The 26,072-nt window shown below is 54.5% G+C and overlaps 1 protein-coding gene across 4 annotated transcripts in view; it reads left to right on the forward strand.

Moving 5' to 3' along the window:
- The window catches only part of SBNO2 (strawberry notch homolog 2), a 52,977-nt gene extending 27,292 nt beyond the window's left edge, over positions 1 to 25,685 (forward strand). For 2 of the 4 annotated variants that reach the window (XM_051639822.1, XM_051639824.1), the window contains 28 exons: positions 2,593 to 2,757; positions 6,787 to 6,879; positions 7,523 to 7,619; positions 7,992 to 8,152; positions 8,567 to 8,700; positions 9,136 to 9,226; positions 10,500 to 10,643; positions 11,142 to 11,259; positions 11,645 to 11,750; positions 11,939 to 12,092; positions 12,484 to 12,660; positions 13,292 to 13,389; positions 15,698 to 15,780; positions 16,735 to 16,935; positions 17,560 to 17,735; positions 17,851 to 18,054; positions 18,316 to 18,451; positions 18,538 to 18,650; positions 19,182 to 19,253; positions 19,609 to 19,717; positions 20,024 to 20,098; positions 20,437 to 20,580; positions 20,787 to 20,881; positions 21,181 to 21,273; positions 21,492 to 21,623; positions 21,862 to 21,938; positions 22,088 to 22,278; positions 22,701 to 25,685. In XM_051639822.1, the coding sequence (XP_051495782.1) occupies positions 2,593 to 2,757; positions 6,787 to 6,879; positions 7,523 to 7,619; positions 7,992 to 8,152; positions 8,567 to 8,700; positions 9,136 to 9,226; positions 10,500 to 10,643; positions 11,142 to 11,259; positions 11,645 to 11,750; positions 11,939 to 12,092; positions 12,484 to 12,660; positions 13,292 to 13,389; positions 15,698 to 15,780; positions 16,735 to 16,935; positions 17,560 to 17,735; positions 17,851 to 18,054; positions 18,316 to 18,451; positions 18,538 to 18,650; positions 19,182 to 19,253; positions 19,609 to 19,717; positions 20,024 to 20,098; positions 20,437 to 20,580; positions 20,787 to 20,881; positions 21,181 to 21,273; positions 21,492 to 21,623; positions 21,862 to 21,938; positions 22,088 to 22,278; positions 22,701 to 23,263 (4,002 nt within the window). In that variant the 3' untranslated portion in view covers positions 23,264 to 25,685. The remainder of the gene's footprint in view (positions 1 to 2,592; positions 2,758 to 6,786; positions 6,880 to 7,522; positions 7,620 to 7,991; positions 8,153 to 8,566; positions 8,701 to 9,135; positions 9,227 to 10,499; positions 10,644 to 11,141; positions 11,260 to 11,644; positions 11,751 to 11,938; positions 12,093 to 12,483; positions 12,661 to 13,291; positions 13,390 to 15,697; positions 15,781 to 16,734; positions 16,936 to 17,559; positions 17,736 to 17,850; positions 18,055 to 18,315; positions 18,452 to 18,537; positions 18,651 to 19,181; positions 19,254 to 19,608; positions 19,718 to 20,023; positions 20,099 to 20,436; positions 20,581 to 20,786; positions 20,882 to 21,180; positions 21,274 to 21,491; positions 21,624 to 21,861; positions 21,939 to 22,087; positions 22,279 to 22,700) is intronic. The other 2 variants (XM_051639823.1, XM_051639825.1) reach the window with 1 other exon arrangement.
- Positions 25,686 to 26,072: the final 387 nt, after the last annotated feature.

Genomic DNA, 26,072 nt, shown 5'->3' on the forward strand with positions numbered 1-26,072 from the left:
CTCTTCTGCCCCCAATGTCATCATCTCATTTTCAGCTTCTCCTATCCGTGTGTTGGGGGCTCAGCACCTTTTGGCCAAGGGTCTCCTGTGGCTGGGGTCAGCTGTCCCTGGGCTGGAGTGTCCACGGGTCTGACACTGGCTTTATCCGTGGAGGAAATGAATCCTTCTGCTCACCCCGTTATGTCGTGGGCTGGTGGTGCAGGTGATGATCCTTCCCTTCCCTTGAGGGAGACTGAGGCAGCGCCTCCTGTTTGCTCCATACAAACTGGTGGAGTAATTAGTTAAGGCAGGGTTTGTAATGACCCAGGCTGTAGGTATTAACCAGCCCCGCTGCCGTGTATGTGCCAGGGGTCTGATTTACTGGGGTTGTACCCTGAGCCCTGAAGGGTGGGGATCGAGCACGTTACTCCTTTTAGTGCTCTTTAGATAACGTAATGAGCTAAGACAAATAGGAGACTCCTAAAGTTTGTGGCTAATGCCTGTAAGAGGATGGGCTCCCTAAGGTCATTTCCAGGACTGACATTATCCTCCCTCTGACTTGGAGGTTGGTTTCCTCTGCCCTGTTTCAGCCTGGTGCCCTGGGCGGAGGGAAGTGCTGGAGGTGGGTCTGGAGGGGTGTTGGTAGCAAAGGAGTGCAGGCTGTGGAGACAGTCCAGAGGCTGTTGAACTCCTGCAGTGCCTGTTCTTGGGATCTTGAGACCAGAGGAGGAAGCAGAAAGGTGGTGATGGGGCAAGGGGAGATGATGGCTGGTTTGAGGTGGTTCAAGGTTATCAGCAAGTGTCTCTGCAGAGGGTGTGGAAGGTTGGAGAGGCTACAGACCTTGGGAGCTGGGAGTTAATGGAAAAGAATCTCAGTAGCATGAGCAATGTTGGGTTGAATCCCAGCACAGTGCTCAGGACCTGGAGCTGTGGGAGGGACAGGCAGGTTCCTACAGGACACAGAGGGCACTTATTCTGGCCAAGAAATGCTGTATTTAACCAAGTGTTCTGCTTTCTCTAGTGTGAAACACAGCCATGTTTCCAGGGATCAGTTAATTCTCAGACGATAAATCTAGTGCCCACTTCAGTCTCTTGGTTTCTGGGTAATCCCAAAATAGCCACAGCGTTATCAAGAGTAAGAGCCGCACAGGAAGCGCTGCCCGGCTGCTCCGGGGCTGGCAGCCCTGTCACACGCCAGCACGAGGACCTGCTGCTGGCAGGAGAGCGTCCCACACAGCAGCACAGCCCTTTCTCCTTGGGCCTTTGGGTCCCCCAGTTGGCTTTTGACAAACACAGACCTTGCAGGTGGTGCCCAGTCCCTGTCGGTGCCTGACGCAGCGCACCGGGGCTGCGGAGCGGGGACTCCCAGTGCCGGACCAGACACGTCTGGGAAGCAAGTGCAAGGAACGTGTCCTGATGGCTTCAAAGACTGTAAAACCAGAACTGCTAGCAGTCAGGGGGACTCTGACCCAGCTCTTGGCCTGAAGCCCTTAGGAAAGCTCAAGCAGCTCCACTGTTCATGATTTTATGTCAGGCAGGGCTAAGTGACTTGTCAAAAGCCTTTGGCTGCCTTTCTGCCTTGTAGTGAGAAACTGGCCCTTAACTGGAAATGAGCGGTGCCTTCTCCTCGTGTCAGACAGTGCAGCTCTTCTGGCATTGCCATGCTCCTCTGGTTACCTGGCCTAGTGGGGGGCTGGGGCTGGCCCTGCTGAGGAGCCACAGAACTGGCTGGTGTTGGCAGAGTCCTCTGGGGCACCAGGGGAGACCTGCTGCTCTGTCTGCCTGTCCCCTGGGACAGAGGCACAGCTCCAGTGGGCCCTGTGTGCCGGAGCAGGGTGTTTCAAGTACCTTGCACTTCAGTAAACAGCAGTCAAAGCTGTTCTGCTTTGAAAAAGTTGGAAAGTGGCGTTTGATGTGGAAGGAGAGCTGAGGTGTTGTGATGGAGTCAGGGAAGGTGCCATGATCTGTGCCAGAGCCGAGGACTCGGAGCAAGAAGTGCTTTTTGGCTGCCAGTCCCTGCCACCAGACAAGGAAGTGATGATAAGGAGGGGATTGAAGGCTCTTTCTGAGCTACAGTCCATGTGACTCAACCCAACATCACCACCAGGTTGGAACAAAATAAAAGCATTGTCATCCATCTGAGCACAAGCACCGGAAAAAGAGCAAGGGCAGAGCCCAGTCCCCGTCACTGGAGCACGTTCCCGTCGTGTCCGGGCTGAGGAGTGCCCTTGGGAAAGGGTTGGTAGCTTTCCTAAGATTTATCTAGACGCAAATCCAGATGACACTGGTGCTCCTTCCCCCTGCTCCTGGCAGCCTCCTTTGCACAGAACCTCCCATGCGGAGACTCATTTTTTCCAAAGCCTCCAGGTATTGTTGTGTTGTTAATCACAATCAAACACCAGTGTCACTGGTGGGTGTAGCTGGTGCTCATGGGCTTCTGTGCACACGTAGAACACTGGAGACCTGGGTGTTGGGCTGAGCACTTCCCACCCCTGGGCAGCCTCTGTGATCAGATACGAAGTTGAGGTGGCTGCTGGGTGAGTAGGTGTGAGAAAGGATCTCCCTGGTGTTCTCAGCCTGCCTCCTCTAACTGTGGTCGTTTCTCCATGTCAGGATTCTTCATACCTCGATGAGCTCTCCAACAACAACTCCCTCTTTTCATCCCCTGCCGATTCCCTCTCGGACATTGCGGATCCCAAGGACTTCCTGCCTGCCGACAGCCTGAGCCACGTGCCAACACTATGGGATGTAAACACCCCACAGCAGAACCAGATAGAGGTATGGGCTGCTCCTCTGACATCCTCCCCAGCACTCAGTAAATACCTCAGGCTTCAACCTGAGTGTTTTCACCAAGGAATTAACGATCCAGCGCAGTTCCCTGCAGGGGGTGAGCTGCAGGGTGATGGTGTTTGGCTATTGCCAGCTTCACTGAGGAGGGAAGGGGTGAAGTGATCACACATACTTTGGTCTCCTGGAAGCAGGAAGGAACCCAGACAAGGACAGGTTCTCTGTGGCAAATATTTTGGTAACAATGACTAAAAAACAAACTGTCTCAAGTTACGCCTAACCATTTGTGTTTACTTTGTGAGTCCAAGTCCCTGCAAGCTTTTACATCCCTGAGCTTTCCTGGGCGTGTGATCTCCCAGCAGTCCCGTGGCAACATGTGGTTCTGTGCATTTTTACTAGCCTGTTGCCATCTGTTTTCCCTCATCTCTTGGGACTGATTGCTCACTCTTGCACAACCTGGTGTCAGTCACTACGGGATAGCCACCGGCTGGGGTGGTGCTGGAATGTTATCAGGCACATTTGCTGAATCCCTGGATCTCTGCCCTGGCAGGGGATGCCTGGCTGTGCAGGAGGTTTCCTTTGCAGGTCTTTGTCTTATGAAGATTATGGGGGGAAAACATTGAATGTGGCTGCCCCAGAAGCCAATCTGGCTTGGCTGTAATTTAGGCCCTGCAGTGTTTTGAGGCTCTGTGGTGTGCAGGGGCTGCATTTTGCAGTCAGTGGGGTCTGCATTGCCATGAGGAGCACTGGCTTTTGTCACAGCCTGGGAATAAGCAGTTCTGCTTGGGAATGCTGAGGGACAGGCTGGCATTGAGGGAATGTGGCTTGGTGGTGAGAGTCCTGGCCTTAGGAGATCAGAGCTCCTGCCTGCCTTGAGCTTTCTGTGAGATCTTAAGGCAGATCCTCAAATCAGACACCTGAACTCTTGCTGAAATCTCTGAGATTTCATCTCAGCAGGAACAGAGCTGAACTGCTTGGACCAAAAAAATGGCTGAAGACTGCACTTGTAAATTGGATGATTAAAAAGGTAGAAAACAGATAGAACCCCCAAGGCAGAGGGCTTGTGCTTTATTGCTCCTCATTTCCCGTTGTTGTTTTACATTGTGGCCTAAATCACTGCAGGACTCAGTCTGTGGTATCCAAGCACGTGAACTGTGGGTGAGATACTTGGTGCCTAAACAAGCTTGTAGCCTTGTGTCTGTGGAGTGTGCAGCAAGAAACTTCCTGGGAAAGCTGTTCTAAATCCAGTGTAAAAAATGCAAGTCAGAAACAAATATGTGTCATGTAAGTGTGAGACTGACTTGTCTCTGGTCTTGTTTCATGCTGTTCTTCACGTCCTGCTCTGCCCCTTGTTGTCCTGCAGAACACTTAGGTTCAGATAAGGCCAATTAACTCCTTGGAATTCCGATTATTAACGACTTCCTTTTGAAAAGAATCTCTAGCTATTTTAAACGTTGTCTTATCTGTGTGTTTTCTGAATACAAAGGTGGCTGGGGGGGGGGTTGGTTAGGTTGTTTTTGGTTTTGTTTCTTTTTTTTCTTTAAATTTCTTTGACATTTCCTGGTCAGTTAAGCACATCCTAGTCTGGAGATTTCAGTTTCACTCTTGCATGGGAGGTGGTAGCTCACAGGACACCAGGTAAATGGATCGTCAGGTTGACTCATGATTGTCAGTTGTGTCAGTGCCTGAATTCCAAGTATGCTTTTTTTGTTGCTGCTAAGGGAGGCAAACAAATGATCTCAAGGCAGTGCCAAAGAGAAGGCTCCTCTTACTAAAACACTCAGACACGATGGAGACTTTGCTGATACTCTGCACCAATGTGCCAGCAGTTTAGATAATCTTGCCCTGTCTGTTCCCACATAATTACACCACCAGCATTTTCCATAAAATTGCAGGAATTTTGGCTTTTGAGTAGCCAGAGCAGTTCCTGAGCCACAGGAGCAAACTGAAGGTGGGTCTCATTACCCAGTGTGTCACCCAGGCAGGTGCAGCCCTGTCTGTGTTGGTGCAGCAGATCCCATCAGCTGGAGCTGGCTCAGGCTTTGCCTGCCCCTGTGCTGCAGGACAGCAGGTTTTCCAGGGTTACAGTCTTGGAGGTTCAAGTGGAGCAGAAGCAGCTCTAACCAGCTCTGATGGTGGGACACTCCTGAGTGACCCTGGGTGCACCTGATGTGAGAGCCACAGGTAGAGATCCCAGGTGCAAGTGCAGCTTGTGGTCTTTAAAAAACTACAAAATCATGAGCTGTCTTCTGTCATGCAGCAGTTTGAAGATACGGTCTGGAAAAGACTACATCCATGTTTTAGCTTTGCTTCTTTCTCTCAGCTGTCACTAGCACTGGGGAACTGGGTTTACAGAGAGGGGGACAAAGAGAGAGGGGTTTTACAGAGAGATCAAAACTGGAGAAAAGCATCCCAGTGAGACTGCCCAAGGCTGAAGGTTTCCAGCTCACTCAGAAACCCTTATCTCAAGTGCCCAGGGCTGCAGCTTTAGGGGGAGTGTTTGTGATGGAGAGGAGGAGGTAGCTGGGCTCAGAGCTGCCTCATGTGTCCCTGCCCTTATCTGTGAAGAAAGGAGCTGTATAGAACATGTTGGCTCTGGTTATCATTTCAGGACATGGAGGGAAGAGCTGCCCTGTTCAGCATTTGCAGGGGTTAGCGGGCGAAACACACTTGCTTCATTTGTAATGAACTTGTGAAATACCTTTTAAAAATAGTTTGTGTGATCCACTGTGTTTTCTCACAACCATCTCATGAGTTGCAGTGCCCTTCAGATTGGGGAAGCAGAGCTCTGCCCCTGAAGGCTGCAGCTGGAATTTTTGTGGGCTGCCAATGTAGTTTTTTCTGTCTAACTCATTCACCACACTAAAAATGTGAACACCCTTCTCCTAGCTCAGCAGATAGGAAGGAATTCCGCAAGTTTAGCCTGAGGCAAAATGCTGCATCACCCACTACAGCTCCTGCTCCCACCTGGACTGGCCCTCGTGGCCTGTTCTCATCTTCAGTTGTTTTTTCAGTCCTCCAAACAGCCAAGGTTTCTGTCACTGCCTTGGTGGCACCCGGGGTGAAACACCATGTGCCAAAGCCACGTTGCTGAGTGGGATTCCAGGGATTTGTACCTTCCAACATTCCCTGATGCGAGGACAGACCTGCAGGAGCTTTCCCCTGCCCAGGCTGAGCGCAGTGTGTCCTGCCCTCCCAGCACATCTGGGCCTTTCTCTTGCCTAAGAAGAAACTTCTATGCAGAGCCCAGATTTTAGGTGGAGATGTTTCACCTGCTCTCCAGATTTGTTGGCACTGAAAATAGCTCTTCTGTCCAGCTTCCTTCTGGTAATTCTGACTCAGGCTTCCAGTAATGGAGGGTGGTTTTTTCTTTCTTCTTTTTTTTTTCTTTTAATTAAAAAAAAAAAAAAGGAAATCATCAGAGTGTTTATGCTTAAGAACTTCCCATCTTTCACTTCTGCTGGTGGAATGTGGGTCTTTATGTCTGGTACTCTTGCACTTGGAGCATTGCTCCTTCAGGAGTTGCTGATTGCTTTGGATGCCACGAGCTGCTGGCCTGACCTCGCTCGCTGTCGGGAAATGTCAGTGGGAATTTGTTGGTGTGGGGGCAGAAAAAGGATCTTCTTGGTTGTACCTTCCCAGCCAGCAGTGTCTTGGGAGCTCTTCACACCAGCTGTGGTGCAGGGGGCTGGATTGTCCAAAGCCATCCTTGGAGCTGGTGCCTGGAGAGACCTGGACCTGCAGCACCAGCCTGGTGAGGTCTGAGTGCAGCTGGAGCTCCTGGGCCTTGGGGCTAGTCCCTGTCATTGGTCCTGGTGTCCTGAGGGTCAGCTGGAAGCCTGCAGGCTCTGGTGATCTCAGGCATCACAAGCAGAAAACATTCAAGTCCACTTGTACCATCAGAGTGTGAGAGCTGAGTGCAGAACACGAGTGTCTTTGCTATTGGTGCATTTTCAGAGTTGTTGGGGCTGGAGGGCCCAGGGTCAGGCTGCTTTCTCACCTGCACCTTTTCTGTTCCAGCTGTTCTCACCCAGCAGATCTTTCACTGACTGGAACAGCTCGAATGTCCACATTCCTGCTGTCCCCAGCACCCCTCTCCTCATAAGCTACCAGGTGAGCATGGGGGTGGGCTTTGGTGGGATGGGCCACCAGGCTCTCAACCTGGTGAGGTGGCAGTTGGAGGGCAGCAGATCTGAGTTCCCTCCAGAGGGAGTCAGCCAGGACAATCAGGCAGGGACAAGTCACTGCACCTTCCCAGAAGTGTCAGACATTTCCCTTGGTGGAACCTCACCGTGTTAGGGAATGGTTTGGGCCTTCTCCACAGCTGAGGCAGCACAGGGTTTCCAGGCTGCTCTTCCTGGAATGCAGGGCTTTGCTGTGTGCTGCTGAGTCCCACGCTGAGTTTGGAGCTGGTCTGGTTCCTCACCCTGGCCCAGCTGAGGGCCCAGTGGGGCAGCCCTGGGACCACCCTGAGACCACCCCTAGCCCCCTCCCTGCAGGGTGCTGAAGCTTTCTCTGATCCCTGTGCCCTGGGTTCTGGAAGCAGCTCTGCAGGCCCCTTTCTGGCCCTGGGTGGGCTCTCACAGATGGTTTCCTTGTGTTGCTGTAGCCTATAAATGAGATTAATTGTATTTGAAGGGTTTGTGAATTTGCATAGGGGTGGTTTAAATGGTGGTTTGTGGCGCTGTGCAGCACTGTGTGTGTCCAGGGCTCAGTGAGAACATCAAAATTTGGTCAATGCTCCATTTCTTTTCAGTCTCAGGCTACTGCAGAGGAGGAGGATGAAGGTGAGGAGGAAGAAACAGAAGAGTTGGGGCAAACAGAGACCTATGCAGAATACATACCTTCAAAGTGTGAGTATCTTGCCATCACATGGGTGTGGGGAGTTCAGTTAACTCCACTCTGGACCAGCCTCATTAAGTGTCCCCCTGTGTTCCTGCAAGCAGTGTGTGGTGTTTGCTGTGGCACATCCCCAGCTTGTGATTTCCTAGAAAGACTGCCAGTCTACTGCCCCTTTGCTTCTGCAACACTGATTTGACAGCACACGTTGCTTGCTTTTGGGGGCATGACTTGTTTCTGCCAGCCTGGAATTTCAACAGACCTGAGAAGTGCAGAGCAAGGGAGTTGGACTTGTCCCTTCTGTCCCAGAGCAGGGGCCTCTGCACCATCAGTATGAGGTCTGGCTGAGTGGAGAACCTGAGTTGTCTGTTTTCTGTGTCGTTTAGCCAAGATAGGGAAGCACCACCCTGACCTGGTGGTTGAAACGAGCACCCTGTCCAGCGTCCCCCCCCCCGACGTCACCTACCGCCTCTCCCTGCCGCGCTCGGTGGCCGACAAGGGGTCCCTCTCAGCCCTGCAGCTGGAAGCCATCATCTATGCCTGCCAGGTACAGGGCTCGAGGGCCAGGAAGAACCTGCCTTTTGTGTGCATGAATGTGTTTTAAAGTAACTGTAATGTAGGTGACGAGACTTTGGCACCTGGGGTTTAAATGCCTTTTGACGGGATTGTTTGCAGCCGGGGACTTCTGTGGGGTGTATTTCCCAAAGAAGGAAGGGCCCCTGGCTTTTGTTGCAGTGAGGAGTGCCTTACGTTTTTGCTCCCATGGGCCTTTTCCATGAACTGCCTCTTGTGAACGTTGCCATGATGCTTGACCATTCCTGCCATCATTTATCTGAGCAGGGAATGCCCTTGCATCGATGGGATATGTGAAGGGGTTAAGTGGGGCTCCTACAAGCTCACATCAAAGCTGTTAGCAAAGGCAAATCTAGTTTAATTTCCAGTTTTGTTCTTGATTTTGCAGCAACATGAAGTTTTGTTACCCAATGGGCAGCGAGCTGGGTTCCTCATTGGGGACGGTGCTGGAGTTGGAAAGGGCAGGACAGTTGCAGGCATCATCTTTGAAAATTATCTTAAAGGGAGGAAAAAGGCTCTGTGGTAAGTTGCTGTTGTTGTTTGTTGGTTCTTTTTATCTCTTTTCCTTCAAGTCCAGTTCCTCAGTGCTGATGTTGGCTTTACAGCTGACTGTGGCCTTGGGTAAGTGGTTCCCACCTCTTTGTGCCCAGTTGCTGTTGGTGGAATGGGAGTGTCACTAGGAAATGGCAGATTCAGGTCCTATCTGGAGGGCAGGGTGAGCCTTCCATGCAGGTGGGCAGAGGGGTGTTGGTGGACTTCCCAGTGCAGACCCAAGCCCTTGGAGTGTGGGATCCTACTGTGGGACACACAGCATGTCCTGGTGGCCGTGGGGTCTGCAGCAGGGTCTGGTCTGTGGGCAGTGGCAGCTGCAGCTCCTGCCACCTTAGAGCTGCTGGTCACTGTGTGTGCCCTGACCATCTCCTCAGGAGATAACCAGCCCCACGTCTTGCTTTGCAGGTTCAGTGTCTCCAACGATCTCAAGTACGATGCTGAGAGAGACCTGAAGGACATTGAGGCCTCCCACATTCCTGTGCATGCTTTGAATAAGGTAGGAAGAGAAGCTGCAGTGGTGGTCTGGACATCAGCCCCCAGGCAGGTAGATGGATCCACCCTGGGCTCTGCCCCCGTGGCTGGTGGCACCCCAACCTGCTGGCCCTGCCCTCCCTCGGCCGGTGCTGCCCACGGGGACTCCTGCTGGTTTTAGACCCTCGCTGGGCTGGGAGCTCCGAGCTCCTTCCTGCAGGGACTGGGAGGTGTCTCCAGGCAAGCACGAAGTCCAGCAGGACTTGAACCTTTCTTGCTATTCCTGAGGAGCCCTGCAGAGGGAACAGCTCCTGTTGGATGAGGTCGTGCTCTGCTCTCCTGGCCTAACGTTTCCCAGCGCTGGTTTCATGGATCCTCTTTCAGAGCAGGAGTGAGGGAGCAGGTGTAAAGCACAGATGGTGCCTGGCAGGGGCTGTGGGCCACGCTGACACCCGGGCCCTCCCCCACTGAGCACATCAGAGGGTTTTCAGACTCTCTTCCAGTTATTCAGGGGTGAGGGTGAGGTACTTCTCAAAAGAAAGCACCAGCAGTTGTGTGGTGGCTGTTCACAGGGTTCCTGTGCTTTAGTCTCTTGTCCTGTGCATCAGCCTTGTGTCTGCCACGTGGAACTGGAACACTCTCCTCTGGTTTCAGTGGTTTGAACAACCAGCTCTTACAAAGTCAGTGGGAGTCACGTGTGTTTGACACCTCTGAATGCACCCCACTGAGGGGCTGAAAGGGAGGTTTGTCCTCAGACCAAAAAGGCTTTAAATGGAACTTTATGCAGATTGGGACCGTGGGTTTTTTTCCTCTACCTTTTATTTTGTTACAGGTGGGACCCATGACAGTGAGACAGGCAACAATCTTACCTGGTCTAAAATAAAATTATTGTAATTATTTTTTAATTATTTTAATTCAGGCAGATGGAAGGGTTCAAACCAAATAAACATTCTACACTGTTGCTTAAAAACGAGAAGTGATTTCAGCTGGCCAGAAAATGGAAGTCCTAGTGTGGTCTCCAGGCCGCCCTGCGTGCGCCAGATGTGCTGACACATGGGCTAGTGGGACTTCTCCAGACGTTTGAAGTCCCTGTCATCACCACATCTCAGTGCCAAGTAGACGTGCTAAAGATGTCAGCTACCAGCATTGTCCCCTCTGCTCTCAGAGTGGGCTTTGTTCTGGCAGGCAGCAGCGTGTCCGGCGCAGCCACAGCACAAGTGGCAGGGTTGGCTGTGGGCACGACACCCTGGGGACAGACATGATGAACGTGTGTGCTCTTGTTTTTGTTCTTCTTGCAGATTAAATACGGTGACACAGCTACCTCAGAAGGAGTCCTCTTTGCCACCTACTCTGCGCTGATTGGTGAAAGCCAGGCAGGTGGGCAGCACAGGACACGCTTAAAACAGATTTTGGACTGGTGCAGAGAAAACTTTGATGGAGTTGTATCCTTAAAAAAACCCAAAAAACAAACCCAAAAGAACTGGGGAGAGAAGAATTGCGTGACTGTGACTGTACTTCACCAAGGAACAAAGAGCTTGGGGCCATCTGAAAGCACTGGTAGCAGCTGTGCTGAGCAGCCTGATGCCTGTGGTGGATATTTCAGGGCTGTGAGCACAGGCATCCCCCACCCTGCCTTCTCCTCCTCCACTGGCTGCAGGGCTGGGGGAGAAGAATGCAGCTGGTTTAACCTCTTCAGCATTCTTCTCCCTCAGCTTTACAAACCAGGACACACCTTGGAAATGAAGGGAGAGGGAGGGGGAAATGACTTGGGGCTCTGAGGACCACAGGACTAGGCAAAACCAACAGATTTCAGGCAGTGTGTGGAACAGGTCAGGCCTGTTGATACTGGGACTGTTCAGTTGGTTGGGTTGTATCTTCTGTCTGCTCCCATCCTCGAGATCAGAACAGATCTGTTCTCCTTAACTGACATTCCCCTCCAGATTGTGTTTGATGAATGCCACAAAGCCAAAAATGCCAGCTCTACAAAGATGGGCAAAGCAGTGCTGGACCTTCAGAACAAGCTGCCTCGAGCAAGGGTTGTCTATGCCAGTGCCACAGGTGAGCTGTGGGCACCAGTCTCTTCTGGTCTCCAGGGTGTCCTTGAGCTGTGAGCATACCCCCTGCAAGTGCATGTTTAGGCAAGAAGAGGTGAAAGGTGCTGCAGTGCTAGAGGGGGGCCTGGAGTGCCAAATCTGCCCCATCATTGCTGGTACTCGTGACCTTTTGGCAGGTCAGACACTGATTTCTCTCCCATGTAACTCAGTCCTGGCAATCTGTTAGCTCTGTGGTGCTGCCTGCTTGCATGGAGGGCAGTGTTTGGAAAGGTCCTCAGGTCTCCTGAGGCCCGATGGGGCATGACCAACCCCTTAAGAGTTCACTTTACTTGAGTCAAAACTATTAAAGATGTCTGTGGTTTTGCTGACAGTGAGTTCTGTTCCAACAGGTGCCTCTGAGCCAAAAAACATGATTTACATGAGCCGCCTGGGGATCTGGGGGGAGGGCACCCCCTTCAGGGCATTTGATGAGTTCCTGCATGCGATTGAGAAGAGGTAAGGCTCGTCCAGCATCCCCTTCCACAGAGTGTGCATTTTGTGGCAGCCTTTGGAAGTGGGTGCAATGCCTGAGGACAGTGACTCAGGGCAGCTGGAGCCAGGAGGGCTGGGGGTTCTGCAGAGGCACCTTCCTGGTGCTGCCCTGGAGCAGAGGAGGGGGTTTCACAGCCGTCCTTCTCTCCCAGGGGAGTTGGTGCAATGGAGATCGTGGCAATGGACATGAAGGTCAGCGGGATGTACATAGCCAGGCAGCTCAGTTTCACTGGAGTGACCTTCAGAATCGAGGAGATCCCACTGGATCAGCAGTACAAGGTTGTCTATGACAAGGCAGCCAAGTTGGTGAGTTGGTCCCACTGCAGTGGAGAGACTTAATCGTGCTTTGGGCACGGCCACTTGTTCTGTGGGAGGACCTGAGGACCACTAAGGTGGCACCAGCCACAAACTGGGTTTGTTCAAAAGAAAGAAAAAGGGTTCACAGGCTGTGCTTATGCAAAAAAAAATCATGCTTTCTTGCTTCTATTTAAAAGTTCCATGTTTACAAACCAGAGCTTGCACCATCATGGTGGTGCAGAAAGGAGAGAATGACCAGACTCTTCATTCAGCCTGAGAGAGAGACACAAACACGGGTGTTACATCAGATTATCAAGCCCCAGACTGTTCTATCAACCTGCGCAGCAGGAATGGAAATGAAAACAAAGATACTAACTCAGCCTTTCTGGGTGTCGTGCAGTGGGCAGAGGCCCTGATGGTGTTCCAGCAGGCAGCTGACTGGGTCGGCCTGGAGTCTCGGAAGTCCCTGTGGGGCCAGTTCTGGTCGGCCCATCAGCGCTTCTTCAAGTACCTCTGCATCGCGGCGAAGGTGCGGCGGCTGGTGGAGCTGGCCAAGGAGGAGCTGGCCAAGGACAAGGTGTGGGAGCCCTGCTGTGCTGGCAGCAGCCACCACAGCTGCTTGGTGACTGATTTTTTGTTTGTAGTCTGCAACCAAGGGGAGTTAATTATTGTTCAGCTTGAGTTCAAAGCCATTTCAGACTTCTCTAGGGGTGGATTTCTCTCCACATTAACCAGGGCAAAACGCAGTGCCTGGGTTTCTGGGAGCAGCCACAGTAAATGATGCTGGGGAGTGAACGTGGCTGGGTCTTCCAGGGCATCACCCACTGCTCGCTGGCGGCAGGTGCGGGCAAGCTGATCTGAAACACTATTTGGGGTCATGTTCAAGCCAGGAAGGGTACCAGATCCTTCACCTTGAGCACAGCTCAGTCCTTTCATCCATCTGGATATACCTTGGGAATTTTAGGCAGAAACTACCTAGCAAGGTCAGTCAGGTTCTGTAGTGGGAGTCACCCCCTGTGGTGTGAGCAGAGGGACGGTCTTGGAGACGGAAAGATTTGAGGTGATTCTTGGTCAGGAGCCCTGCTTCAGGACTACCATGTTTGGGAACCAGGGGAGGTGTCCCCAGGGCTGTGAGGTACAGTGTGGCAGCCGTGGCTCTGGCTGCCCTGTGCTCCCTGACTCCTGCTCCATCCTTGTGTTCCCTGCAGTGCATCGTCATCGGGCTGCAGTCCACCGGGGAGGCCCGCACCAGAGAGGTCCTGGATGAGAATGATGGGCACCTCAATTGTTTTGTCTCTGCTGCAGAGTAAGTTCACATCCCTGTTTTTCTGCTGGGGGGATGCATGGGAGGCTGGAGGTGTGCTGGGGAAAGCCCTGCCCTGGGGCCACTTCCCACTTGCAGTTCTTGAAATGCAGTTTCATGCTGCCTCGCCCTGTACAAGCTGTGAATGCAGAGGACACTGAGCTGGGTCCTAGAGGCTCTTGTTTCTTCAGCCTGACTTTGAGCTGGATCCTGGATTTTGAAGTTTCCTGTGGTCCAAACTTGCATGAACAGCTTGATCCATCATATCAAAGAATTGGTAGGTGTAGGAGAGCCAGAAATGTGACCTGAGATGTGGTTTGTGTGGGTCTGACTCTGGAAAACGGGGCTGTTGACAATGAAGAAATGAGGAAGAGACTCTCATGTAGTGACAGAGGGGTGACAATGGGAGGTGGCATCGCTGCAGCAGGGGGAGGCAGGAGTGATCCAGGGAGTGCAGATTCCCCAGGGGGGACTTTCAGCACGGGTAGGAGGCAGGACCAGTGTCCTGCTGTGTCTGAGCTGGAGGGTGGGCTGGTTGTGCCTGAGGTGAAGCAGCAGGGCCCACACTGCCCTCCAGCACAGCACGGGGCTCGTGCTCCCCCCTGTTTCTGCAGCCTTTCAGAAGACCAGCCTGTCCCACCAACGTGGGGTGACAAAAACCTGGGGGATTGGGTTGAGTTGCATTTGGAAGGGCTGATCCCTTTGGAAGTGCCTTTTAATGCAGGTGAAAGCCATGAGAGATGCCAGAGACTGTGTGTGTCCAGGTTAGGCAAAGCTTTCCTCCCTAACAGGGGGGTAGTGTTCATCTGTGTCACTCTGCTGACTCCAGCCCATGACTGAAAGACAAATACCAGTTTGGTGACAGTGGGCAAGGCAAGTCCAACAGCTGCTTGGATGGAGTTGGTCTTTTGGATTGGTTTCTGCATCACAGAATTCCAAGGAATTGAGTCCAGAGGACTTTGTGGTCCCTTTGAGCCTTGCTTAGCCATCACAGGAGGAAGGGTCTGTTAGTGATCACACGCCCTGCTCGACTGTCCCCAGCTCTAGAGACAGGAGCCTGGCAGCATTGGCCAGATAAAGTGCATGGCTTCTGGCATCTGCTGGGCCTCCAACTGCAGCCTCCTGGTTTTACAGCACTTCACGGGATTGCTGGAAGGGAGTGTGCCAGGAAGAACCAGTTGTTTAAAAGATGCTGGGGTTAAAAATAAACAGATTGTTCAGGGAGTGAATAGCAGCCCAAGCCTTTGTTTGCAAGGAAGACTGGGAGTGCAAGTGCTGGGAAAAGGAGCCAGGTTTCAGGGCAGGGAGGCTCCAGACCTGAGAGTGAGTCTTTGTGAGTTGAGCTCAGGGTCAGCCCAGCACCAGCACAAAAGGGCCTCATAAATACAATTTCTGAGTCGCTGCCCTCAGGGAGCAGGGCTGTCTGTCTCCTGCAGCCCCTCATGCCAAGGCTCCTAGAGCTCCCTCCCTGATTCCCAAGATTCCCTTTTTCTCACACAGGCAAGATGTCATGTCCATACCTCTCAGCTGTTGCTTTCTACATTTATTTTTTTCCAACCAGAGCTCATTCAGCACAACCTTCTCATTGCATTGGGGTCCATCCCTGCCCAGCACAGTCAGCATTTAAGCATTGGCTCTTTTATTTGCAGAACATCCCACAGAAACATTTGTTTTCCACCTCTTATGATGTTATCCATCACCTGAAACCACTACAGATCCCTGTTTTGCCACTTTTCCCAGTTCTGCAGCCCCCAGCTAGTTAGCCAGAGGAGCTGGGGGAGCCCCAGCCTTGGGGTGGTCGCTGCTGTTGGAGCATTGAGAGGGGCTGGGACACTGACACTTACTGGATTTTTCAGTAGTGATGTAACAGCCTCCCAGTATAGTGTTTCCCATTTAAAACTCCCTCTTAGTTGCTATATAAAGGTCTTGCAACTTCGGCTGCCATGGGGCAGCACTGAGCCCAGGCTCTGCTCTCCCTCCCTGCAGCGTCTGCTCGTTCTGCTCGGGGAGGTCATGGCAGGGAGTGTTTCTCCCAGCATTGCAGAGTCTTGCATCCCTCAGCCCACGTTTTTCCTGGGATTGCAGTGCTGTGCATCCCTCAGCATGCCCATTCATGGCTGAGGAGCTGCCAGCACAGCTCATGCTCCCGTGGCAGAGCCCTTTGGTGAAACATGCCATGCCAGCAGTTGTGGTGCAGGATTTACCCCTCTTCCATGAACTGTGGTGCTATCTCAAATGCACATTGCTACGTGATAACCAGCAGTTGTTCCTGTTCCTGGCAGCTAGAATAAATTTTGCATCTTACTTTCAGAGGCGTCTTTCTATCACTAATTCAGAAGCACTTTCCTTCAACCAAAAGAAAGAGAGAAAAAGGAACTGGCATTAAAAGAAAACGTAAGAGCACACTCCACTGCCCAGCATCTGACCTCCTGCCTTGCTGCTTCACCCCAGCCACTCAGCTTTTTCTTTTCCTTTTCCCCTTTTCCCCCTTCACGCTGTTTGCTGCTCTGCCCTGGTTTCAGTTTGCCCTCCTGCACATCTCCCTCACTCTCTCTCATCTGGGGGACCCAGGTCCTCCCCTCCACCCCTTCCCAGGAGCTCTGCCCCTCTCCCAGCCTCTCCCTCACCCAGACTCTGGGCAGATTGCACAGGGTCCCAGCTACATGTCTGGAGCCCTCTTGCGGCAAAGGGGGCTTCTCCACTACCCCTTCCTTAGAGCACCCCAGGTGTCCTGGGGGAAAAAAAGAATAACTTCCCTGCCAAATTCTTGGTTGCGGCTGCTGGTGAGAAGAGTTTTGGGATTTCTCCTCAACTGGGATGTGGGAAAGGGGGAAGAGTGGACAGCAGCACTGGCAGATTGTGGAGGTTGTCCTGTCTGGCTGCTGTTGCAGAGCAGCCTGGGCATGCTGGTTTGTGAACCCTCTCACATGGCAGGGGCATGTCTTACCATTCTTGAAGTCAACAACATCCCAAAACACTGGCACCTTCCCGTGTCCCACACTGCTCCAGGGGCAGTCAGACCCATGGGCTCCTTCCCCTGAGGAGTCAGCACTGCTTGGAGCTGCTGAGTGTTCATCCTGGTGTGTGCAACCAGCTTCAGCCCTGATGACAGCCTTGTTCTCTTCCTTTCTCTCTCTTCCTTTTTCTCCCTCCCTCTCCCTCCCCCTCTTCCCGCCCCGTTGTAGCTGTCCCCACCCAAGAGTCTCTGTCTTTCCAAGGTCAGCCTTTCATTTGGGGCAGTCTCTGCTATTGTGTGGCCTCTCCTCCTCTTTCCAAGCTGGCACTTGCTGCTTTGTGTTGGTGCAGGAGCCCGAGCCCTCTCCTGGACGCTGCTCTCTCTCCTTGCAGGGAAGCAGAGGGGCCGCTGCCCCAAGGCCCTGAGGGGTCTGGGTGACCCCGGGGGCGTCATCAAGATCAGCGACGACAGCAGCACCGACTCTGACATGGGGCTGGACAGCGACTTCAACTCCTCCCCCGAGTCCCTGTTTGAGACTGACGACGTGATCTTCGTTGAGCAAACCTTCAACTGCTTCGCCGCCGAGGACAGGAGTAAGAGCAGCAGCTCCCTGGGGGGGCTGGGAACAGGAGCCACCTCCTTCCCTGGGGCTCGGGAGCACAGCTGGGGACAGACCCCCCGAGCACAGACAAGTCCAGATTACACCTGACCCTTTTGGGGGGTCTGACAAAGGGGACACTGGTGTGAGCGGGTGTGATCAATGTCCTGCTGTGATCAGTGGGCAGCAGGGATCTGCCCTGCCTGCTCCTTGCCCCACCAGAACAGGAGAAGGGGGAGTGGCTTTAAACTGGAAGAAGGGAGATTTAGGTTGGACATTAGGAAGAAATTTGCTGTGAGGGTGGTGAGACCCTGGCCCAGGTTGCCCAGGGAAGCTGTGGCTGCCCCATCCCTGGCAGTGTTGAAGGGCAGGTTGGATGGGGCTTGGAGCAGCCTGGGCTGGTGGGAGGTGTCCCTGCCCATGGACTGGATGATCTTTAAGGTCCCTTCCAACCCAAACCAGTTTGTGATCCTATGGATTCACTCCATGCTCAGCAGCATTTATTGCAAGTCAAGGTGTCTTTGCCCACTCATCAGGCCCCCAGAAGCTCTTTGGGACAATTTTTGCCCTCCTTTCTCATTTGTAATTACATTCTAAGCTTTTGCACTTTATGTTGCAGGCAATTTTCACATGCTGCCTTCCCAGAAAGAGATGCATGGCCTGAGAGAACTAGAACATGTGGAAAAGATGAAGCAGGACCTTCTAGCAAAAGTAAAAGCACTGGGCAAAGAGCTACCTCTCAATACCTTGGATGAACTGATCAATCACTTTGGGGGCCCGGAGCACGTGGCTGAGGTACTGCTCACAGTCTGGGGTAGATGTTGGTGGCACGGGGAGACAGGAAAAAGGGCCAGCAAAGGCGAATCCTGCTGAAAGAGGGTTTCTTCTCCTTCCTTGCAATGTGGAAAAGCTGTTGAGAGTTGCCTCTCCCAGCGGATCTGTCCCCTGTGCAGCCCCCCTGACAGCCTCCCCCTGTCTGCAGATGACGGGGCGCAAGGGCCGCGTGGTTTGCAGACCCGACGGCGCCGTCGTCTTCGAGTCCCGAGCAGAGCAAGGACTGTCCATAGACCATGTCAACCTGAAGGAGAAGGAGCGTTTCATGAAGGGGGAAAAGGTGAGACCCGAGCCGAGGAGACCTCCAGACACCTGCATGGGAGCTTGTGCACGAGAGGGGAAGGAGAGGGAGGTGTCCTCACGGTGCCTGTGCCCTGCCAGCCTGGGGCCAACACAGGTCTGTGCTCCACCTGCTGGAAGGTGACAAGGAGTCCTGGGACCCCTCACGGGTGGGAGAGTTGTGCTGTGGGCAGTTTCTTGAAGCAGTTCTGCAGATGTCCAGGAGTCTCACCCCCCTGTCTCACTTGTCTCTCTCCCTTAGCTTGTAGCAATAATCTCAGAGGCCTCCAGCTCAGGGATCTCTCTCCAAGCGGACAGACGGGTGAAAAACCAGAGGCGCCGGGTGCACATGACTCTGGAGCTGCCCTGGAGTGCAGACCGGGCCATACAGCAGTTTGGTGAGGGCTGAGTGTCCCTGGGCACTGTCCCTGCCCCTGCCAGCCAGGCTGCACCAGCCTCTCACTCCTGCTCTCCCCTCCCGTAGGTCGCACGCACCGATCGAACCAGGTGTCTGCTCCAGAGTACGTCTTCCTCATCTCTGAGCTGGCAGGGGAGAGGAGGTTTGCATCCATCGTGGCAAAACGGCTAGAGAGCCTCGTAAGTGCCCTGCAGCAGGGGGGGGACCTGCCAGCTCCACTTTTCTCTGCAAAGCTTCCACCTGGGACCAGTTCAGTGTTCCCACTGCACGGCCAGGGTCACTGGCACAGGGGATTGTGTTACCCCTGACTGGAGGTGTTGCAGTTGTGGAACACAGAGGGCTTTTAGCATCCTGGGATTTGGGAAAGGAAGTGAAGGAGAGGTAACTGAGGCACCAGGAGGAATTTCAGGGAAGCAGAACCCAATTCCAGATGCTGGAATTCCCTCACTGTTAGAGGAGTGCAAACCCATCTGTTTCCAGAAAGCTGATGAAATAATTAATGGAATCATTAATTTGTTTAATTTTTCTTCACTTCTGATAAATGCCCAAATACTTGGTGAAGTGTCAGTATTCCAGAGGAACACTGCCCCCCCTCTTGCCCCCCAGCACATTCTTATCCTGGCCTCATCCAAGATGTGGCCTCGGCCATCCTGCTCTGGAGTTTTGCAACAGCTAAAAGTAAGAACTTTGTGTTTGTTCTGCCTTCCTAGGGTGCCTTAACCCACGGAGACCGCCGGGCCACCGAATCCCGGGACCTCAGCAAGTACAACTTCGAGAATAAGGTAACTCAGCTCAGCCGAGGAGGGGTTGAAATAGTTGGCAAGTGCCTTGAGTGGGAGCCAGAGCTGGAGAAGATCATTGCTGGCATCTACAGGCAGGATCTGGCCTAGCACAAGTTCATATCTGCCGGGGGGAGCCAGGAAGGGCACCGGGCCCCTGTCCCCGGGGGAGCTGGGGGGTGGGCTCCTGAACCCCGGGGACTGAGGAGCCTCTGACCCACGGCTCCCCCTTGGCATGGCCACCAGGTCGGTGGCTTTCCCTGGAGGAGATGGCTTTCTCTGCTGTGCCAGCAGGAGTGCTGTGACACAGCCCACTGCTGTAGGTGTGTCCCTGTGTGACTCCTGTCTCCTGTCACAGTACGGGGCCAAGGCACTGGACAGAGTCCTCTCCACCATCCTCAACCAGACGGAGAGCCGGGTTCCCGTGCCCAAGAGCTACGACAAAGGGGAGGCTGCGTTTTTCCATGGTAAGAACGTTACCAGCTCTGGGGTCTCTGCTGTGTCTGGCTTGGCTGGGTTGGTCTTGGGTTTGGGAGGCCTGGAGGATGGAGCAGAAGGACAGAGAGAGGGAACAGCAGCCCTGGCTGAGCAGTTCCCTGGTGAGTGGGGAGAGCAGCCGCCCAGAGGCGTGTCAGCCTGCCAGGCATGGGGGGAAAGGGTCTGGGAGAGACAGAGCTGTGAAATAAAGGGCACACCTGGAGGGGAAGGAGCCCTGCAGGACTGCTGAGGGGAGGCGGACCCCAGAATGCACAAGCTGTCTTCTGCTGTTCCAGAAATGAAGCAAGGTCTCATCTCTGTGGGGATCTGCTGCAACCAGATGAAGTATGGCACTGTCTCAGTGGAGAAGGGTAAGTGTCAAGCTTTTTCTTCCCAAAGTAGGGGAGAAAAGAGAGAGGTGGGGGTGCCATGGCCCACTCACTCAGTCTGCATGGGAGCACAGCCTCGAGGGGTTTGCTGTGCCCCTGGGCAGGATGTTTGCTTTGAGGGGAAGGTCCTGTGGGATCAGCCAGCTGCAGATGCCATTTCCCTGCAGCAGTCTGGAGGAACAGCCCTAGGGCTGCTCCCTTGTGCTGTGCTGCCTTCAGGAGGGGATGTTGGGTTGCCTGTTGCGTGGCTCTCTGTGGGAGCAAGCTGGTGGGTGCAGTGCCCAGCTGTGCCACGTTCCCTGACCCACCTGCTCTTGCAGACTGCTCCATCACCAAGTTCCTGAACCGCATCCTGGGTCTGGAGGTGGACAAGCAGAACATGCTCTTCCAGTATTTTTCTGACACCTTTGACTATCTGATTGAAAAGGACAAGAAGGAGGGCAAATATGACATGGGCATCCTAGGTATGGAGAAAGAGGGGTGGCCAGACCTCTCCCTGCTGCACCCTGAGGTGCTCTGCTCTTCCCTGTGCTGACTGGTGGTGCTGGCACAGCAACAGCCATCTTGGGCACTGCAAGTGTCCCCACACAGCACAGATCTTGAGGCTGTTGCAGGGAGAGGAGGTGGTACAGGAAGATGTATCTTACAGCAGCCTTTTCCCCTTCTGCAGATTTAGCTCCAGGAGTGGATGAGATCTACGAGGAGAGCAAGGAGGTCTTCCTGACCCCTGGGCACCCACAGGATGGGCAGGTTGTCTTTTATAAGGTAGGCAGCCTGCACAGCTGTCTCTGCAGTCCAGCCTTCTCCAGTGCTCCCCAGTCTGGGGCTGTGTGCCTGCCCTGTGGCTTTGTGCCATGTTTGTGTCACATTTGCCTTGGCCAAGGTGGCTGATGCTGGGAGTGACACAGGAGGCAGGGGAGGGCTCGGGGCTGCCCTACCCAGTCTGGCAGTGCCTGTTTCTTGGCTGCAGCAACGTTGTGTTGAGGGTGGGATTTGTGACACAGACCCTGGTGCACTTGGCCTGCCCTGTGAAGTTACAGAACCCTGTTGTTTTCCCTGTGTAGATCAGTGTTGACAGAGGCTTGAAGTGGGAGGAAGCCTATGAGAAGTCACTCAAACTGACAGGATCCTTTGATGGATTCTACCTCTCCCTCAAGGTGGGTCCCTGGGCTCTGCCAGGGTGGCACCTCAGCTCAGAGGGTGACTCCAGCAGAAGAAGGTCTGCTGGGGCTGCAGGAGGTCTATGTCTGACCTCTTGCTGGGGGCTGGGAGATGCCTCCAAGAACCTGCATCCTGGAAGGAAGGGGGTTAGTTTAGAGAAATATGGGCTTGGGGAGAAAGGTTGTGACTGTAACCGTGAGCTCTGCCCCCACAGATGCGAGGCTGCAAGCACACCTGCCTGCTGGCAGAGCAGAGCCGGGGCAAGAACTTCATCCTCTACAAGCCAAATATTGGGAAGCAAAGTCAGCCTGAGAGCCTGGACAGTCTGCAGAAGAAGTACCGGCAGGTAGGTGAGAGCTGCAGCCCCCCAGTGTGGGGAGAGGGAAGAGCTGCTTTCTCTGGGCAGGGGTGGCTTTGGAAGGACCTTTGCTGTGACCCCTTCACAGCTCCTTGTAGCCCCACTGTGGATCGGGCAGAGCTGGTGGTAGCACCCAGGGGTCTTGACTCCCAGCCCTGGATTTCAAGTCTCAGCTGCTGGACAGATGTTAGACAGTGGAAGATCTCTGGTGTTGTTTCCTCTGCAGGTGCCACCTGAGGAAGCCAAGGAGCACTGGGAGAGCAGTTACCTCTTCTCCCTGACCAACTGTAACCACGCTGTCTGGTAAGGCCACTGAGCCCCAGCCCTCCCAGGGCAGAGCTGGGCTTGGAGAGGGGTCCCTGGCTGTGGCAGTGGGGAAGGGCTGTGCCAGGAGGCTGCAGCAGGGGGAACCCTCTGCTGACTGGGGTGGTTTTCTCCCGTTTGAACTGAAGGAACGGGAGCTGCAAGCTGATCCAGGAGGGGAAGGAGTGCTTCCAGGGCATGCGGCTGCGCCACTACTACATGCTGTGCGGGGCCCTGCTGCGGGTCTGGAGCAGGATTGCCAGCATCATGGCAGACATCACCAACAGCAGCTACCTGCAGATCGTCCGCCTCAAGACCAAGGAGCAGAAGAAACAAGTTGGTGGGTGAAGTGCTGGGAAGGGGTGCAGGATGTTTTAGAAGGAAAAAAGGGGTTCATCTGCCCAGCACCATGATTCCCTTCCTCAGACAGGACTTTTTCTGGCCTGGAAGCATCCACAGCTTAGGAGACCCTATGGGAAGGAGGGGAGCTGGGGCTGCCCTGGTGTGTGCATGGGCAGAGGGTGTGAGCCCTGCCTGAGCTGTCCCCTCCATGCCCAGTGAAGCTGTTCTGATGCTGCCTGCTCCCAGCCAGCCATGGAGCTGCTCCTGCTCGGGCTGCAGTCCCGTCTCCCTGCCCTGCAGGGGTGGAACGGGCTGGGGCTGTGCTTGAGAAATGGGCCCCAGTCCTGCTGCCTTCCCTGTCCCCACAGTCCTCGTCCCTCCCCGAAGTGCTCTGGGGACTGATGCACGTTCCTCCCCTAGGGATAAAGATCCCCGAGAGCTGTGTCCGGAAGGTGCTGGAGGAGCTGAAGCAGATGGACGAGAACGTGAAGCGGAAGCACAGCCAGCTCCTGCAGGCGCAGAGCGCGCAGCTCCCGCGGCACCTGCTGCCGCAGCCCCCGGGGCTCGCCCTGCCCCGGCCCTCCCTGCGCCAGGACGAGGTCCTGGACTTGACCTACAGCCCTCCCAGCATTCCCGAGGTGGGGATGAACGCCGAGCCCGGCGCGCTCTGCTTCCCCGCGGAGCCGGCGCTGCCCCCGCACCAGCAGCTCAGGTCGCCCTTCGGCTTCAGCCCCCCGGCCCCCGGCCTGGAGGGGAGCCTGCCCCTGGGCTCCCCGCTGCAGGACCCCCTGCCCCTGCCTCACCACGGACCTTTGCAGGCACCGCAGCAGCAGGAAGATTTTCTCCAACAGGACGGGAATATCAACTTCAGAGAGATCCTGGAGGAGATGCTAAGGACGTTAAATGGGGCCCCCCCGGACAACGTGCTCCCCCAGGAGCGCCAGAGCGTGATCCAGTTCAGTCGGCCCTTCCCCGAGTTCTGAGGCAGCTGGGGATCCACATCCCCTGGCACGGAGGTGAGAGCTGGGGAGCCCTGGCTTTTCTACTGGTTTGGACTGACCCTTTTCTGGTTTTGAGGGAAGAAAAAAAACAAACACCCTATAGTTCCTTAAAGCAAAGTTTATTTATATATAATATACAGTCAGGCATGTATAGATTTGTATAGAACGTGTGCTTGGGGGAGTCAAGTGCTGCCAAGTTCAGCTGATCTGGACTGATGGTCTCTGCTGTGTTCTAGTCCTGCTCCAAGGTCAGTGCCCAGGTGGGGCTGAGGACAGAGGCCCCCTCCTCTGCAGACTACTGAGCTCCCCAGCCGGGCCCTGCCTCCCCCAGCCTGCCCAGAGAGCTGGTCCCCCCAGGGGGGCTGAACAAACCGTGGCTGCATCCACTGCTGCCAGTGTTCCCTGAGAGCTGCCCCAGCCCTGCCTGGACCTCGAGGCTGCTCCGGGGGGGCTGAGCTGGGATGGAGGGGAAGGGAATCCTGTCCCAGAGGAGCCGGGAGCCTCAGCTCAACTGTCCCTCTGAGCAGGACTGAGCACAGCAGAGCTGACTGTGCTGGCTCTGCCCTCCCCAGAGGGGACACCAACACCTCGGGGGCTGCCTGAGCCCTGCAGGAGAAGGCAGGATCTGGCTGCACCCCACCATGGGTGTCAGGATAGTGGCAGAGCTTGTGAGTTTGTCAGAGCTCAGGCACACTGGGACCAGAGAGGGTGCCCAGAGCAGAAGGGCTGTGTGTCCATCAGCCTGTCCTGCACTTTAGCCTCGCCAGGTCACTGTGGCTGGCCCTGCTTTGTCCTACTTCTTGCTGTCACGTTGGTGTCCTCTGACCTGGCCACCTCGCTGTTCCTGCTCCATGGAGCGTGTCCTTGGCTGGGCCACGGACACAGGCCTGTGTGCCTGGGTCTGGCTCCCAGCCCTGCCCCAGTGAGAGCTGCTCCCCAGCCCCGGGGAGCTCCCTGGTGAGCACTGGGACGCGCAGGATCTCTGCTCTTGCTGCAAACTCACCCCCCAGAACCAAAGAGCAAAGGTTGCTTTGCACAGCACTGCCCTCCCCAGCGGGCCAGCTGCCTTCCCCCAGGACAGAGTGGCCTCCAGCCTCCCCTGCCACCCGCCCTGTCCCATCCCACCTCGGCAGGTCCCGGGGGAATCTTGTTTTCTCTCTTTGATCTAAGGAGCCTGGCAGACCTGCCTCCTGGCAGGAGTGCTCCAGGCCCAGCAGCTCCTCCACGTGCCTCCCCTCTCCTCTCTGCCTCAAGCCATCGAGGTGTTCCCTAGAAGTGGTACCAGGATGTTTCCAGGAGAAGGACACGGGACCTTCCCTGGCTGCTCTGGCCCTTCCCCGGGGTTACCTGGGGAAGGGATTCCAGCCAGGAGAGGCTCTGCTGGGGTCCCCCATGCCCTGAGAGGTCAGTCCTAAGGGCGCTGGAGCTTTGCAGTGCCCAGTACTCTCCTCCAGGCAGAGAGCCTCAACCCCCCTTGTCCCCCCTCCCCAGGGCTCAGGGACTGGCCCCGTTGGCTGGTGGGGAGAGCTCTGGGCTGTGTCCTCCTGGGGTGGGACCTGCCTTCATGTTGCGTTAAAACCAGACCTGCCCTGCACAGTGCACGAGCAGGCTTGGGGTTGGGGTTGCTCTGATCCCTGCCCTTTGTCCTTTCCTCCACCCTCCCCAGCCTGGCTGGGGGCAGCCCCACAGCTGGGGCTGCATTTCCCTGCCTTCCAGGACACCTCCTTACCTCAAAGCAAACACCAAAGATACGGGGAGCCCCTGCCTACTTTCCCCACAGCTCTGCCCCAGGGATCACCCTGTTCTCTGGGTGCCACAACAGCCTTTTCCCAGTCCCATGTAGGGCAGGGCTCTCCCCACACCCTTTATTTAAGGTCTGTCCCAGCCCACACCACTCGTGGAGAGGCCCCAGCTTCTCCCTGCCCTGGTTCAGTCACTCGGAGCTTGCCCAGTTCTCAGTAAGGAGAAAAAAGGGCACCGGGAAAATCCATTTCAGAGAGGCTTAAACTCAGGAATAGCGGGAGGAATCCTGCTCGGCTCCCTCCGCCAGCCCCTGCTCCGCCCACACCCGGAGCCTCCCCCGCTGGCTTTGAGGCTGATGGTTTAAAATATGCAATTCCCCCTCCCTGATCTCTGGGAAGACAGAGAGCACCTTCGAGGAAGCCCTTTCCCTGCCCCGATCCTGTGTTTTTGTCAGGGTTAATAATATGTAACAATACCTTTTAACTAAATTATTATGCAGTTGTCCTACTGATTGTATGTATTTTTAAATGAGTCTTTTTTTCTTCCCTTACACCTTTTTTTGTTAGCACTTTTTAATCTGCTTGTTGTTTGCTTTTGTTTTTCTATGTGTATTTATAATTAATTGAGATGTATATATGTAAAGAGATTTTTTTTTTTAGAATATGTGCCTTTGACTAATAATTCCTGAATTTTCTACTTGCCTCAGAAGGATAATTTTTAATTCTGCTCAGTAAAAATGGAAAGGAAGCCACAGAAGAGTTTTCTGTAAGTCCCAGCTCTGTCTGTCTGTCCATCTCTCTGGAGGTGTAGACCTGCCCCAGTATCCCATGTGGGACTCTGATCAGGACAAGGAATCTGAGGACTGGGGTCCCCTCGAGCTGATCTCCTGTGTCACCAGCTCGGTGGCAGTTCAGGGCTGCTGTCCCTGCCACCCCCTTCTCCCTGGGCGTGTGGAGGAGGAGCCTCCCAGGAGCCGGGCTGGGCTCTGGCCTCAAGTGAGGCTGTTCCCGCCCGGCTCTGCTGGGGAAAACACAGATAAAAGAGCTGC

The sequence above is a fragment of the Apus apus genome, chromosome 24 (assembly GCF_020740795.1).
Source record: "Apus apus isolate bApuApu2 chromosome 24, bApuApu2.pri.cur, whole genome shotgun sequence".
Lineage (NCBI taxonomy): Eukaryota > Metazoa > Chordata > Aves > Apodiformes > Apodidae > Apus > Apus apus.